General features: G+C 47.0%; 1 protein-coding gene across 1 annotated transcript in view; it reads right to left on the bottom strand.

The window, feature by feature from the left end:
- Positions 1-14,446, bottom strand: part of LOC139550358 (zinc finger protein 585A-like) — a 32,040-nt gene extending 17,594 nt beyond the window's left edge. The window contains exons 1-2 of the mRNA XM_071361219.1: positions 13,814-14,446; positions 3,990-5,076 (exon numbers count right to left, since the gene is read on the bottom strand). Coding sequence (XP_071217320.1) covers positions 3,990-5,076; positions 13,814-14,213 — 1,487 coding nt within the window. The 5' untranslated portion in view covers positions 14,214-14,446. The remainder of the gene's footprint in view (positions 1-3,989; positions 5,077-13,813) is intronic.
- Positions 14,447-16,205: the final 1,759 nt, after the last annotated feature.

Below are 16,205 nucleotides of genomic sequence, written 5' to 3'. Positions count from 1 at the left end.
CACCTCCATCTCCATTAACTACATCACACCTGCCCAGACCCACTGGAACACACCTCCATCTCCATTAACTACATCACACCTGCCCAGACCCACTAGAACACACCTCCAGCTCCTGCATCTCCCTCAAACTGCACCATTTTATTTCTCTCCGTCGCCCAGCACACCTTTCTATTGCGTTAACAATAGAGGATTGGTTGATTTCCAGTTAAGTATAGTATTTAAGATGATTGACGAGAAAAGTATAGTCCAACCATCCGGTAACTTGTTTCATGTGCATCAAAGGTGAGGGTGAATTTCAGATGTTCACTGCTTGTATTGATGAAGGAGTGGAATCGATGAAGTTCCTCTGCTGTCCCCTGGAATAGAAGGAACACGTCATCAATGAAGACTTTTACAGAGCCTGATGAGCTGCTAGAATGGATTGTTAGGGCTGACAATCACATTCTTCTCCAACAACCCCACATACAGTTACGCATAATTAGATGGTATTTTTAAAACTACAATGACCATATTAACCTGAGCGCCTACTTGTCTTTGTGTTTCTTTTACACCTGCTACGTAAAAGAGACCGAAGAATGTGTAACAGTATAGCTTCCGTCCCTCTCCTCGCCCCTACCTGGGCTCGAACCAGGGACTCTGCACACATCAACAACTGCCTCCCACGAAACATCGTTACCATCGCTATTAGCGCGCACCCCGCTAACTAGCTAGCCATTTCACATCGGTTACAAATGCACAATGGTCAATGCTATCTGGGATTCTTGGGACATCCCTACCCAAAACCCTAACCGTAACCCCTAACTTAACCATTTTAAATGTCAACTTCAACGGGCTAGGGAAGTCCCAAGGATGTATCGCTACCTGAAAATACATGATCTAAGTGATTGATAGTTGGTCTTCATCAGTCATAAAGCCTTATTTACTTTAATGAACTACTAAAATAGTGATTTTGTCAGACAGCAGCTCTATACTTTATTGACTGACTGATCCATTCATCCTTCCATCCCTCCTCAGCCTTCCTCTCCTCTGAAGACCCAGTGAGGGTGGAGCTCAGTCAGAGAGCTGTTGAGGGACTGGTTAGGAAGAACACTTCTACAGCCAGAGAGGTGAGAGGTCACAGATGGTTTAGATGATAAATATTTATGTTCCCTTAGCAGTTCATCACGTAAGCAAAAGGGAATATGTTCCATCATCTGTTTATTTACATTAGTGCAAATTATCCACTGATATTGGTGTAATTTCTCACCCCTTTTGGCTGTATGAAAGTACATTTTCCCTCAGACACACACATTTGTTCTTTGATATTATGAAGGTCATTTGTGTAGAAGGTACTTTTCCCCACTCATTCACCCCACCTCTTTACGTTGCTTATTTATATTCAGTGGCCTGACTGCGTCCAGACTGTCAAAGGCCCATCCTGTTAGATCTGAACCTAATGGAGCTTGGAGTGATCTGATGACAGAAGTCACATTTAGGTGCCAGGTGTAACTGAGGCCATAGATGCTCCATATCCATTACTTTTAATGTTTTATATAATATGACTAAAAGTGTTTATTTCTGTGTTGCAGGGGCAGTCAAGAAATGGAACGGCAAGGCCACAGAACATGACATAAGCAGAGCTGTGGGAGACCACCTCAAGCCCCTGGTAGAGCCGGGGGTGGTGTTTACCACTCCACCACACCTTCAGCAGGCTGGAAAAGTGATACAGTTTTTCATACTAAGATGGACCAAGAGTCTGTTGATTGATCTGTCTTGGGTTCATTTGTTGAAATCAAATCAAGCTTTATTTATACAGCACATTTCAGACATGGATTCAACAGAACGGCTTCACAGGGGGGGAAAAAATGAAAATAAACAGAAATATTTAGTACACATCAAACAGAAGACTAACAACTGAAAGACTAATTAGCATCCTAAGGAAATTCCATTGATTTAAACACTAATTGGATGCAATATCCAACCCAAAATATAAGCTTGTTTTTTAGGAGGGGCTCTGAAAGACACTATGGGGGTGTCCACTGAAAGTTGACTAGTAACAACAACTGGGACCTAAAAGACACCCACCATGAGACCCACTAAATCTGCCCAAGAAGAGGCAAACAAAAGAAAAACCCACACCAAAAGAAAAACCCACACCAAACGTAAAGACAGGAAGCAAACCAAAAAGGTGGATCAACTAAAGGTGTTGACTCTCCACATCTATCAAGACAACTGGAGCACTGGGCCAGACACTCTTAAATAGAACCTGGACCAGCTCAGGTGAAACACCTTCCCACTAACGAGATGGACAAGCCAGCACAGGTGTAACACATACTGACTAACGAGGTGACACTTATCAGTGCATCCTACGTGCTGACGAGCTATACTTGCTAAAGTCCAACCTCAAAACATAAATGGAAAAACCAAAGACTAACTAACACCTTAAGAGTTTGCTCACCAACAACAGAAAACAACTTCCATTTCACATTATAATCAACTACAATGCTTCACCGTCACCAATATAAAAATGGTGTCCGTCTACTGGCAAACAACAATTAAAAACAATATTTATTTTTTATTATTCCCACAAGAAAGATTTTTCTTTCTATAGCTTCTAGAACTCTCGTCTTCCTAAAACCCACTCACTTCTAGAACTCTCGTCCCCTTGGAACGAGCCCAAACAAAACTCATCTCCAATATGGAAAAACGTGCAGTAAAAATAAACTGTGATCCATGGCAATGCACTGGCTAAACGCAAAACACAAAACATTTTGACTGCCCCCCTTGAGACAATCAGCAACCAGGTTGTTCTCACCACCGACATGTCTGATTTCAAGAGGAAACTCCTGCAATAACCATAGTAACTTTCCACCTCACTGCAGAGCTTCTCTCTCTTTTCAGGGTTCACTAGATAGGCATGTTGTTGGATCGGGGCCCAGTCCCCATTGTCATGCTCTAGTACATTTGGTTTGGCACATGTGAGAATGAACCCTGATATTCTAAAAACAGGGCAACAATGTCAATATAAGTGTACCCAAAAAACTGTCAGTTGGTTGCATGAATAATTTTCATTACTAAATGTTACATGAAATGTAAAATGTGAAATATTTGATTGCATAGTATTATTTTCAACGGCTTTTCAATTACATTTTGCTAGGTGGGATAGCCCAATGTCAAAACACAGTTTTAACGTGTCCAAATAAATATCCAATATGCAGAAACAGTTTGGGATAAATTGAAAACCTAACATGTGGTAAATACACAAACATCTGCCACAATAATTGTCTTTTTTAAAACAAGCTCCTTATAAACTGCACAAGCACCAAAAACACTGTTGTTTTGACAAGTAGCAATAAATCACGGATATCGATTAGTTCATGCTGTTGAAACTAACTAACAACAAAAAAACATGGAAATGGGAGATATCTTTTAGCTCACTGGTTAGAGGACAACCTGCAGAAGACAGTCAGCTACATATTGGAGTGATGCATTTAAATTTAGGGGTCGCTAAACAAAGGAACACATCACCTATTTGTCATAACTCATCGATATTATGTTGAAATCAGTTGATTCTGGAAATAATGTGTACATCACTGGTTAGAGGACAACTCTTTTTTTTTGTTAGTCACTGTGTTAAATCACATAAATAGTACTCTTTCAATTCAGAGCCTGGATTTCCCCCAATGAGCCTAATATCCATATCATGTTGAAACCAATTGATAAGGGGGCAAAAGTTTAGGGTTCTACATTGTGACATTCTGACTGACTGACTGCAGAGTATATTAATATACTATATATTAAAACATTCTACATTGAGACATTAAAACACTTCTACTACAATGTTAAAACATTCTACATTGTGACATTAATTCATTGATATCATGAAACAACTCCTTCATATATACATTTTCTGATACTTGATCAGAGATCTTTTATCAGATTATCTCTGGTCACAGCTAAGAGGTTTCTCTCCTGTGTGTGTTCTCTGGTGCACTGTCAGATCTCCAGATTGACTAAAACTCTTCCCACATTGACCACAGCTATAAGGTTTCTCTCCTGTGTGTGTTCTATGGTGTATAGTTAGATAGCCTGAAGAAGAAAAACTCTTCCCACATTGACCACAGCTATAAGGTTTCTCTCCTGTGTGTATTCTATGGTGTATAGTTAGATAGCCTGAAGAAGAAAAACTCTTCCCACATTGACCACAGCTATAAGGTTTCTCTCCTGTGTGTATTCTCTGGTGTGATACCAGATGGCAAGATCGAACAAAACTCTTCCCACATTGACCACAGCTATAAGGTTTATCTCCTGTGTGTGTTCTCTGGTGTGATACCAGATGGCAAGATCGAACAAAACTCTTCCCACATTGATCACAGCTGTAAGGTTTCTCTCCTGTGTGTATTCTCTTGTGCACTGTCAGCTCTCCAGATTGACCAAAACCCTTCCCACATTGATCACAGCTATAAGGTTTCTCTCCTGTGTGTATTCTCTGGTGTATAGTCAGATTGCCAGATGTAGAACATCTCTTCCCACATTGCCCACAGCTATAAGGTTTCTCTCCTGTGTGTGTTCTCTGGTGTGATACCAGATGGCAAGATTGACCAAAACTCTTCCCACATTGACCACAGCTATAAGGTTTCTCTCCTGTGTGTGTTCTCTGGTGCAGAGCCAGAGAGCCAGGTTTAGAATAACTCTTTCCACATTGATCACAGCTGTAAGGTTTCTCTCCTGTGTGTATTCTCTTGTGCACTGTCAGCTCTCCAGATTGACCAAAACTCTTCCCACATTGACCACAGCTATAAGGTTTCTCTCCTGTGTGTATTCTCTGGTGCACTGTCAGCGCTCCAGATTGAACGAAACTCTTCCCACATTGATCACAGCTATAAGGTTTCTCTCCTGTGTGGATTCTCTGATGAATTTTAATGCCTGATGAGGTGAATCTCTTCCCACAGTCAGAGCAGCAGTGAGATTTCTTCCCTGTGGGTCTCTGCTGGTGTTTCTTGAGGTGTTCTGATGTGGAGAGCCTCTTCTCTGCCTCTTCAGCATCATGTTGTTGTTGAGGCTCCCCAGAGGATCCAAGATAGTCCCGTATCTCTCCTGTGTGAACAAAATGTCAGACAGGTGGTTTAAGGCCCACAACAGCAAAAATCCACTGTAAAAAGGTGATGTCAACAGCATAGCCATGATGTTGTACAAACAATGACATCTGTAATGAATGTTCAATATTTGACATGTGTCTTAACCTGTTTGGGCTGCAGGGGCAGTATTGAGTAGCCTGGATAAAAGGTGCCCATTTCAAACGGCCTCGTACTCAATTCTTGCTCGTAAAATATGCATATTATTATTACTATTGGATAGAAAACACTCTCTAGTTTCTAAAACCGTTTGAATTATATCTGTGAGCAAACTTCCTGATAGGAAGTGGAAAATCTGAAATCGATGCTCTGTTCTAGGGCCTGCCTATAAATGTGCTTGATATGTATTAGTATACATGCACTTCATACGCCTTCCACTAGATGTCCTAGACTAGATGGGCCTCTGGGAGAAAACACTGACGGGAGATTTATAATGTCTTTTGGGTAATAAAACCCAAAGAGACCGCATTCCAGAGCATGAGTTAATGTTTCTGTTCTATATGGTACCAGGGAGAGATGACCTCAGGGCCAGATCCTGGTCTCTACACAAAGAGTACTGTTTTTACAGCAGATACTGTCTGCTGAGAATTATAAGTATCTTTCATACAAATCTTAACCTTGTGACCCGTTCTATACATCTGTTGTTCGTCATGTAGGTTGAAAGACCTTTGTACTTCTGTCTTGTGGCTCTCAACGAATCATCTGGGGGTGATTTGTTAACCAGCCATCATCGTACAGCACTCAATTGATTAACTTTATATTTGCGTGTTGTATTGACCTGCTCCCTTATTAATAAGTGAATAAAGATTTAGTTTAAGAATAACTCTGACTTGTGTGGTAAGTTTCTCTCCTCATTTGATATGAAAGAAATTGACCACATTTGGCAATGGGATGTGAATCTTGACTTGGTGACCGCTGCTGATGACCTGGGTAAATGATCTGGCTCCTGAGGACCTGGGTAAATGACCTGGCTCCTGACGACCTGGGTAAATGAACTGGCTCCTGACGACCTGGGTAAATGACCTGGGTAAATGACCTGGCTCCTGATGACCTAGGTAAATGACCTGGTTCCTGACGACCTGGGTAAATGACCTGGGTAAATGACCTGGCTCCTGATGACCTAGGTAAGTGACCTGGTTCCTGACGATCTGGGTAAATGACCTGGCTCCTGTGAACCTGGGTAAATGACCTGGCTCCTGACAACCTGGGTAAATGACCTGGCTCCTGACTACCTGTGTAAATGACCTGGCTCCTGACTACCGGAGTAAATGACCTGGCTCCTGATGACCTGGGTAAATGACCTGCCTCCCGACGACCTGGGTAAATGACCTTGCTACTGACGACCTGGGTAAATGACCTGGCTCCTGACGACCTGGGTAAATGACCTGGCTCCTGACTACCTGGGTAAATGACCTGGCTCCTGATGACCTGGGTAAATGACCTGGCTCCTGACGACCTAGGTAAATGACCTGGCTCCTGATGACCTAGGTAAATGACCTGGCTCCTGACGATCTGGATAAATTACCTGGCTCCTGCCGACCTGGGTAAATGACCTGGCTCCTGTGAACCTGGGAAAATGACCTGGCTCCTGACGACCTGGGTAAATGACCTGGCTCCTGACTACCTGTGTAAATGACCTGGCTCCTGACTACCTGAGTAAATGACCTGGCTCCTGATGACCTGGGTAAATGACCTGGGTAAATGACCTGCTTTCCGACGACCTGGGTAAATGACCTTGCTCCTGACAACCTGGGTAAATGACCTGGCTCCTGACGACCTGGGTAAAGGACCTGGGTAAATGACCTGGCTCCTGACGACCTGGGTAAATGACCTGGCTCCTGACGACCTGGGTAAATGACCTGGCTCCTGACGACCTGGGTAAATGACCTGGCTCCTGACGACCTGGGTAAAGGACCTGGCTCCTGACGACCTGGGTAAATTACCTGGCTCCTGACGACCTGGGTAAATTACCTAGGTAAATGACCTGGCTCCTGACGACCTGGGTAAATGACCTGGCTCCTGTGAACCTGGGGAAATGACCTGGCTCCTGACGACCTGGGTAAATGACCTTGCTCCTGACGACCTGGGTAAATGACCTGGCTCCTGACGACCTGGGTAAATGACCTGGCTCCTGACGACCTGGGTAAATGACCTGGCTCCTGACGACCTGGGTAAATGACCTGGCTCCTGACGACCTGGGTAAATGACCTGGGTAAATGACCTGGCTCCTGACGACCTGGGTAAATGACCTGGCTCCTGACTACCTGGGTAAATGACCTGGCTCCTGACGACCAGCGTAAATGACCTGGCTCCTGACGACCTGGGTAAAGGACCTGGCTCCTGAGGACCTGGGTAAATGACCTGGCTCCTGACGACCTGGGTAAATGACCTGGGTAAATGACCTGGCTCCTGACGACCTGGGTAAATGACCTGGCTCCTGACGACCTGGGTAAATGACCTGGGTAAATGACCTGGCTCCTGACGACCTGGGTAAAGGACCTGGCTCCTGAGGACCTGGGTAAATGACCTGGCTCCTGACGACCTGGGTAAATGACCTGGCTCCTGACGACCTGGGTAAATGACCTGGCTCCTGACGACCTGCGTAAATGACCTGGCTCCTGACGACCTGCGTAAATGACCTGGCTCCTGACGACCTGGGTAAAGGACCTGGCTCCTGAGGACCTGGGTAAATGACCTGGCTCCTGACGACCTGGGTAAATGACCTGGGTAAATGACCTGGCTCCTGACGACCTGGGTAAATGACCTGGCTCCTGACAACCTGGGTAAATGACCTGGCTGCTGACGACCTGGGTAAATGACCTGTGTAAATGACCTGGCTCCTGACGACCTGGGTAAATGACCTGGCTGCTGACTACCTGGGTAAATGACCTGGCTCCTGACGACCTGCGTAAATGACCTGGCTCCTGACGAGCTGGGTAAAGGACCTGGCTCCTGACGACCTGGGTAAATGACCTGGCTCCTGACGACCTAGGTAAATGACCTGGCTCCTGACGACCTGGGTAAATGACCTGGCTCCTGACGACCTGGGTAAATGACCTGGGTAAATGACCTGGGTAAATGACCTGGCTCCTGACGACCTGCGTAAATGACCTGGGTAAATGACCTGCGTAAATGACCTGCGTAAATGACCTGGCTCCTGACGACCTGGGTAAATGACCTGGGTAAATGACCTGCGTAAATGACCTGGCTCCTGACGACCTGGGTAAATGACCTGGGTAAATGACCTGGCTCCTGACGACCTGGGTAAATGACCTGGCTCCTGACTACCTGGGTAAATGACCTGGCTCCTGACGACCAGCGTAAATGACCTGGCTCCTGACGACCTGGGTAAAGGACCTGGCTCCTGAGGACCTGGGTAAATGACCTGGCTCCTGACGACCTGGGTAAATGACCTGGGTAAATGACCTGGCTCCTGACGACCTAGGTAAAAGACCTGGCTCCTGATGACCTAGGTAAATGACCTGGCTCCTGACGATCTGGATAAATTACCTGGCTCCTGCCGACCTGGGTAAATGACCTGGCTCCTGTGAACCTGGGAAAATGACCTGGCTCCTGACGACCTGGGTAAATGACCTGGCTCCTGACTACCTGTGTAAATGACCTGGCTCCTGACTACCTGAGTAAATGACCTGGCTCCTGATGACCTGGGTAAATGACCTGGGTAAATGACCTGCCTTCCGACGACCTGGGTAAATGACCTTGCTCCTGACAACCTGGGTAAATGACCTGGCTCCTGACGACCTGGGTAAAGGACCTGGGTAAATGACCTGGCTCCTGACGACCTGGGTAAATGACCTGGCTCCTGACGACCTGGGTAAATGACCTGGCTCCTGACGACCTGGGTAAATGACCTGGCTCCTGACGACCTGGGTAAAGGACCTGGCTCCTGACGACCTGGGTAAATTACCTGGCTCCTGACGACCTGGGTAAATTACCTAGGTAAATGACCTGGCTCCTGACGACCTGGGTAAATGACCTGGCTCCTGTGAACCTGGGGAAATGACCTGGCTCCTGACGACCTGGGTAAATGACCTTGCTCCTGACGACCTGGGTAAATGACCTGGCTCCTGACGACCTGGGTAAATGACCTGGCTCCTGACGACCTGGGTAAATGACCTGGCTCCTGACGACCTGGGTAAATGACCTGGCTCCTGACGACCTGGGTAAATGACCTGGGTAAATGACCTGGCTCCTGACGACCTGGGTAAATGACCTGGCTCCTGACTACCTGGGTAAATGACCTGGCTCCTGACGACCAGCGTAAATGACCTGGCTCCTGACGACCTGGGTAAAGGACCTGGCTCCTGAGGACCTGGGTAAATGACCTGGCTCCTGACGACCTGGGTAAATGACCTGGGTAAATGACCTGGCTCCTGACGACCTGGGTAAATGACCTGGGTAAATGACCTGGCTCCTGACGACCTGGGTAAAGGACCTGGCTCCTGAGGACCTGGGTAAATGACCTGGCTCCTGACGACCTGGGTAAATGACCTGGCTCCTGACGACCTGGGTAAATGACCTGGCTCCTGACGACCTGCGTAAATGACCTGGCTCCTGACGACCTGCGTAAATGACCTGGCTCCTGACGACCTGGGTAAAGGACCTGGCTCCTGAGGACCTGGGTAAATGACCTGGCTCCTGACGACCTGGGTAAATGACCTGGGTAAATGACCTGGCTCCTGACGACCTGGGTAAATGACCTGGCTCCTGACAACCTGGGTAAATGACCTGGCTGCTGACGACCTGGGTAAATGACCTGTGTAAATGACCTGGCTCCTGACGACCTGGGTAAATGACCTGGCTGCTGACTACCTGGGTAAATGACCTGGCTCCTGACGACCTGCGTAAATGACCTGGCTCCTGACGAGCTGGGTAAAGGACCTGGCTCCTGACGACCTGGGTAAATGACCTGGCTCCTGACGACCTAGGTAAATGACCTGGCTCCTGACGACCTGGGTAAATGACCTGGCTCCTGACGACCTGGGTAAATGACCTGGGTAAATGACCTGGGTAAATGACCTGGCTCCTGACGACCTGCGTAAATGACCTGGGTAAATGACCTGCGTAAATGACCTGCGTAAATGACCTGGCTCCTGACGACCTGGGTAAATGACCTGGGTAAATGACCTGCGTAAATGACCTGGCTCCTGACGACCTGGGTAAATGACCTGGGTAAATGACCTGGCTCCTGACGACCTGGGTAAATGACCTGGCTCCTGACTACCTGGGTAAATGACCTGGCTCCTGACGACCAGCGTAAATGACCTGGCTCCTGACGACCTGGGTAAAGGACCTGGCTCCTGAGGACCTGGGTAAATGACCTGGCTCCTGACGACCTGGGTAAATGACCTGGGTAAATGACCTGGCTCCTGACGACCTGGGTAAATGACCTGGCTCCTGACGACCTGGGTAAATGACCTGGGTAAATGACCTGGCTCCTGACGACCTGGGTAAAGGACCTGGCTCCTGAGGACCTGGGTAAATGACCTGGCTCCTGACGACCTGGGTAAATGACCTGGCTGCTGACGACCTGGGTAAATGACCTGGGTAAATGACCTGGCTCCTGACGACCTGGGTAAATGACCTGGCTGCTGACTACCTGGGTAAATGACCTGGCTCCTGACGACCTGCGTAAATGACCTGGCTCCTGACGAGCTGGGTAAAGGACCTGGCTCCTGACGACCTGGGTAAATGACCTGGCTCCTGACGACCTAGGTAAATGACCTGGCTCCTGACGACCTGGGTAAATGACCTGGCTCCTGACGACCTGGGTAAATGACCTGGGTAAATGACCTGGGTAAATGACCTGGCTCCTGACGACCTGCGTAAATGACCTGGGTAAATGACCTGCGTAAATGACCTGCGTAAATGACCTGGCTCCTGACGACCTGGGTAAATGACCTGGGTAAATGACCTGCGTAAATGACCTGGCTCCTGACGACCTGGGTAAATGACCTGGCTCCTGATGACCTGGGTAAAGGACCTGGGTAAATAACCTGGCTCCTGACGACCTGGGTAAATGACCTGGCTCCTGACGACCTGGGTAAATGACCTGGCTCCTGACGACCTGGGTAAAGGACCTGGCTCCTGACGACCTGGGTAAATGACCTGGCTCCTGACGACCTGGGTAAATGACCTGGGTAAATGACCTTGCTCCTGATGACCTGGGTAAATGACCTGGCTCCTGACGACCTGGGTAAATGACCTAGGTAAATGACCTGGCTCCTGACGACCTGGGTAAATGACCTGGCTCCTGTGAACCTGGGGAAATGACCTGGCTCCTGACGACCTGGGTAAATGACCTGGCTCCTGACTACCTGGGTAAATGACCTTGCTCCTGACTACCTGGGTAAATGACATGGCTCCCGACGACCTGGGTAAATGACCTGGGTAAATGACGACCTGGGTAAATGACGACCTGGGTAAATGACCTGGCTCCTGACGACCTTGGTAAATGACCTGGCTCCTGACGACCTGGGTAAATGACCTGGCTCCTGACGACCTGGGTAAATGACCTTGCTCCAGATGACCTGGGTAAATGACCTGGCTCCTGATGACCTGGGTAAATGACCTGGCTCCTGACGATCTGGGTAAATGACCTGGCTCCTGACGATCTGGGTAAATGACCTGGCTCCTGACGACCTGGGTAACTGACCTGGCTCCTGACGACCTGGGTAAATGACCTGGCTCCTGACTACCTGGGTAAATGACCTGGATCCTGACGACCTGGGTAAAAGACCTGGCTCCTGACGACCTGGGTAAATGACCTGGCTCCTGACGACCTGGGTAAATGACCTGGCTCCTGACGACCTGGGTAAATGACCTGGCTCCTGACGACCTGGGTAAATGACCTGGGTAAATGACCTGGCTCCTGACGACCTGGGTAAATGACCTGGCTCCTGACGACCTGCGTAAATGACCTGGCTCCTGACGACCTGGGTAAAGGACCTGGCTCCTGAGGACCTGGGTAAATGACCTGGCTCCTGACGACCTGGGTAAATGACATGGCTCCTGACGACCTGGGTAAATGACCTGGCTCCTGACGACCTGGGTAAATGACCTGGGTAAATGACCTGGCTCCTGACGACCTGGGTAAAGGACCTGGCTCCTGACGACCTGGGTAAATGACCTGGGTCCTGACTACCTGGGTAAAAGACCTGGCTCCTGACGACCTGGGTAAATGACCTGGCTCCTGACGACCTGGGTAAATGACCTGGCTCCTGACGACCTGCGTAAATGACCTGGGTAAATGACCTGGCTCCTGACGACCTGGGTAAATGACCTGGCTCCTGACGACCTGGGTAAATGACCTGGGTAAATGACCTGGCTCCTGACGACCTGGGTAAATGACCTGGCTGCTGACTACCTGGGTGAATGACCTGGCTCCTGACGACCTGCGTAAATGACCTGGCTCCTGACGACCTGGGTAAAGGACCTGGCTCCTGAGGACCTGGGTAAATGACCTGGCTCCTGACGACCTGGGTAAATGACCTGGGTAAATGACCTGGCTCCTGACGACCTGGGTAAATGACCTGGCTCCTGACGACCTGGGTAAATGACCTGGGTAAATGACCTGGCTCCTGACGACCTGGGTAAAGGACCTGGCTCCTGAGGACCTGGGTAAATGACCTGGCTCCTGACGACCTGGGTAAATGACCTGGCTCCTGACGACCTGGGTAAATGACCTGGCTGCTGACTACCTGGGTAAATGACCTGGCTCCTGACGACCTGCGTAAATGACCTGGCTCCTGACGACCTGGGTAAAGGACCTGGCTCCTGAGGACCTGGGTAAATGACCTGGCTCCTGACGACCTGGGTAAATGACCTGGCTCCTGACGACCTGGGTAAATGACCTGGGTAAATGACCTGGCTCCTGACGACCTGCGTAAATGACCTGTGTAAATGACCTGGGTAAATGACCTGGGTAAATGACCTGCGTAAATGACCTGGCTCCTGACGACCTGGGTAAAGGACCTGGGTAAATGACCTGGCTCCTGCCGACCTGGGTAAATGACCTGGCTCCTGACGACCTGGGTAAAGGACCTGGCTCCTGATGACCTGGGTAAATGACCTGGCTCCTGATGACCTAGGTAAATGACTGCCCCTGCAGCCCAAAGAAGTTAAGGTTGATACAATAGCTTTCTCTATGAATGTGAGAGTAGTTACATTTCTCCAACCCCCATCCCTCAGCTGTTTACCAAACCAAGTCTCTGGGCAGCCATTTTGTTTCTGTTTAAATCCAAGGTTGTCCCTTTAAAAAAGCCACACATCAATCAATCAACCAATAACAAAGCTGTAATTCCACCACTGTTTTGCTAATAAGATGATGATGGGGCTGGAGAAATGTAACTACTTTCAAATTCATAGACAGACCTATGGATGCAAGGACTGACCATCCATGATATCAACATTATAGTTTTAACCATGTTGAGGCGATACAGTGTTGATTTCCATTGTTTCTAAACATTGGAGTAAAAAAAACTTATTTGGGGTTCTGATGGGGTACAACAGTTGAACTAAGCTCATGAGGCATGTGTTATATTCTTCAATAATCAATGGCTATAAATAAATCATTTAAAAGTCAAAATATGGATGTAGCAATTGCCGATTTCCCCTTTAACACCAAACATCAGTTCAACAACTGCAGTTTGTACCTCTGTTTTTAAGACAGTACTTACCAGTGGTAATCACGGCCCGGTTTCTCAAAACCATCTTATGGCTAAGTTCATCTTTAGAACCACTGGATGCCTTAAATTGTGTTTGGGAAATCGGGCCCAGATATCCAGTTTCCTCCTCCTCTTCTTCCGATGAGACCGTAATCTCCCCCTCCTCCGCTTTCACTTCAAAAACTGAATCCTCCTCATCTTTTACTGTAACACCCTCCTCCTCTTTCACTCTGAACGCCTCTTCTTTCACTGTAACGTCTTTCTCTTCTTCTTTCCCTTTAACAGCCTCACCCTCTACTTGTTTTTGTATTGTAACACCCTTCTCTTCCTCCTCCTCTTTGATGAGAGCTTCTTTCTCCGTCCAGCAGACCGTCTCTTCTTCAGCAGGAAGAGAGTAATTTAGTGAACTCATGGTCGGAGATGTTAGCTAGCTAGGCTAATGCTAACTTAACCAGCCCGCCAGCTGAATAATAACAACAACACCGTAAACATGAAATGAAATAGGATAACTAACTAACTAGACGACAGAAGAGGGTTTAAAACACAGTGGCTAATATACACTATAGCGTCTAAAGAGCTTTATGGGTTCGGCTATTTTGGCTAGCAAGCTACCGAGGTGGCGGACTAACTGTTGCTGCTGCTGAAAGAAGCGTTCCGTCCACTAGATTATACGTCACACTAACAGCATTGCGTTCCGTCCACTAGATTATACGTCACACTAACAGGATTGCCTTAAAATCGCACACCGCCATCTGCTGACTGGAGTGGGTAACGCTCAGTCTGAACCTCTGACTGCGATGGAGATGTGCGACTTTAAGACAATGACGCTAGTGTGACGTAAAATATATATTATAATGTTCAGACAAAAAGTTAGTGTAGGAAGCATGAGTTTTTACTCACCAGTGTAACAATACAGTGTGGTTAAAGACTTAGTAACGTAGTTGTGTTCACGATCTGGTTCCCTATAAGCACAACCAGTTATGTTTTTGAATTATCACATATTTCGGGATTCTGGGTAATCCACAGCAGATTTATGGAGAATTGCTGTGGGTGAGTTCAAAATGGAATAGTCCCGGGATAGAAATATATAAAGTTGACATTACATCATAAAATCCACCTTTTAAATCATACATTAGCAATTTATGTTTTAGTAACTACTGTTGTTGGTTTGGTGTCAAGTAAGCCTCTCTTTATATGTTATTTGCCAAATCTCAGTTTTCCATGTGGGTTTTATGCTAAAGTTCCCTCTTTCAAGTTGGTATCTAACTGGAAAATGCATCTTCTTTAGGAGTGCTATTTTTACCCTGTCGACTACTGATCATTCATCCACACTGTGTGTCTCATCAATGCAGGTCATTTATGACAAATGTATAAAGTATATGTTTTATAAACTCATGAACACCTGCCAGTTTATTAGCCCGGTTTTGTTAGTTTAGGTGTGTTATACTTCTTCACCACCAGAGGGGGACATTAGTCATTTTCCAGGTTAATTTGATATATTTTGAAACTAAAATGGATGACAGTTTATTCTGATGTAGTGAATATGAGACACTTGGAAACAATTGATTGATTTATAATAGTAAATTATGAATTAGTAGGAATTGTTAAATCCACTATACGATCACAATGACTTTGATAGACATTTCAGTCGTTTTTTTGTTAGTATATTATAGGGCAGATTTATGTAGAATTGCTGTGGGAGTGCTATTTATATCCTGTCACTACTGATCATTCATCCATACTGTGTGTGTCCCATCATTGCAGCTTTGGAAATAAATGAACTATCCATCTATTGCTCCTTCCTGTGTTGACTCACTGACTTGAGAGACCAGGAAGGTCACACTAGCTCGATAGGTTGATATCTAGCTCAAGCTTCACCTCATGCTTTTCATTAACTGTGTGGTTGTGTTATCTAGTGGGAACCCGTTAGCACGGTAGGCTCTGGTGCCTTCTTGCCGTGGGCTCAAGACAACAGATGAAATCAACCTGCTTGCTCCTTTTTGTTTTGTCAACTTTTCGATATTCGTTACTCAGCTCACTGGTCACGATAACAACACCCACCCGTAGCACGCGCTGTTACGTGTAACATTTGATACCGGAGCTACGAGGCATGCGCTGAAATCGCTTAGCAGTAAACTTCAAAGCAGTGTGTCACTTTATCAGCAGTGATCAATGACGTCTGAAGCTTCATTTCGTCCCTAATCTTTTGATATGCAAACACGTTCAACACACATCATGTTTTAGTTGGGTTCTAACTGGTCTCCGGTAGTTGGGCTCCATCTTTCTGACCATAGCTAGTTGACTAAATAGCTAATGTTAGCTGGTTTGCTAAGATAACAGCATATAGCTAATGTTAGCTGGCTAAGATAACTGCATATAGATAATGTTAGCTGGCTGGCTAAGA

Source organism: Salvelinus alpinus, chromosome 2, assembly GCF_045679555.1.
Source record: "Salvelinus alpinus chromosome 2, SLU_Salpinus.1, whole genome shotgun sequence".
Classification (NCBI taxonomy): Eukaryota; Metazoa; Chordata; class Actinopteri; order Salmoniformes; family Salmonidae; genus Salvelinus; species Salvelinus alpinus.
This window is presented reverse-complemented; position numbering and strand designations above follow the sequence as displayed.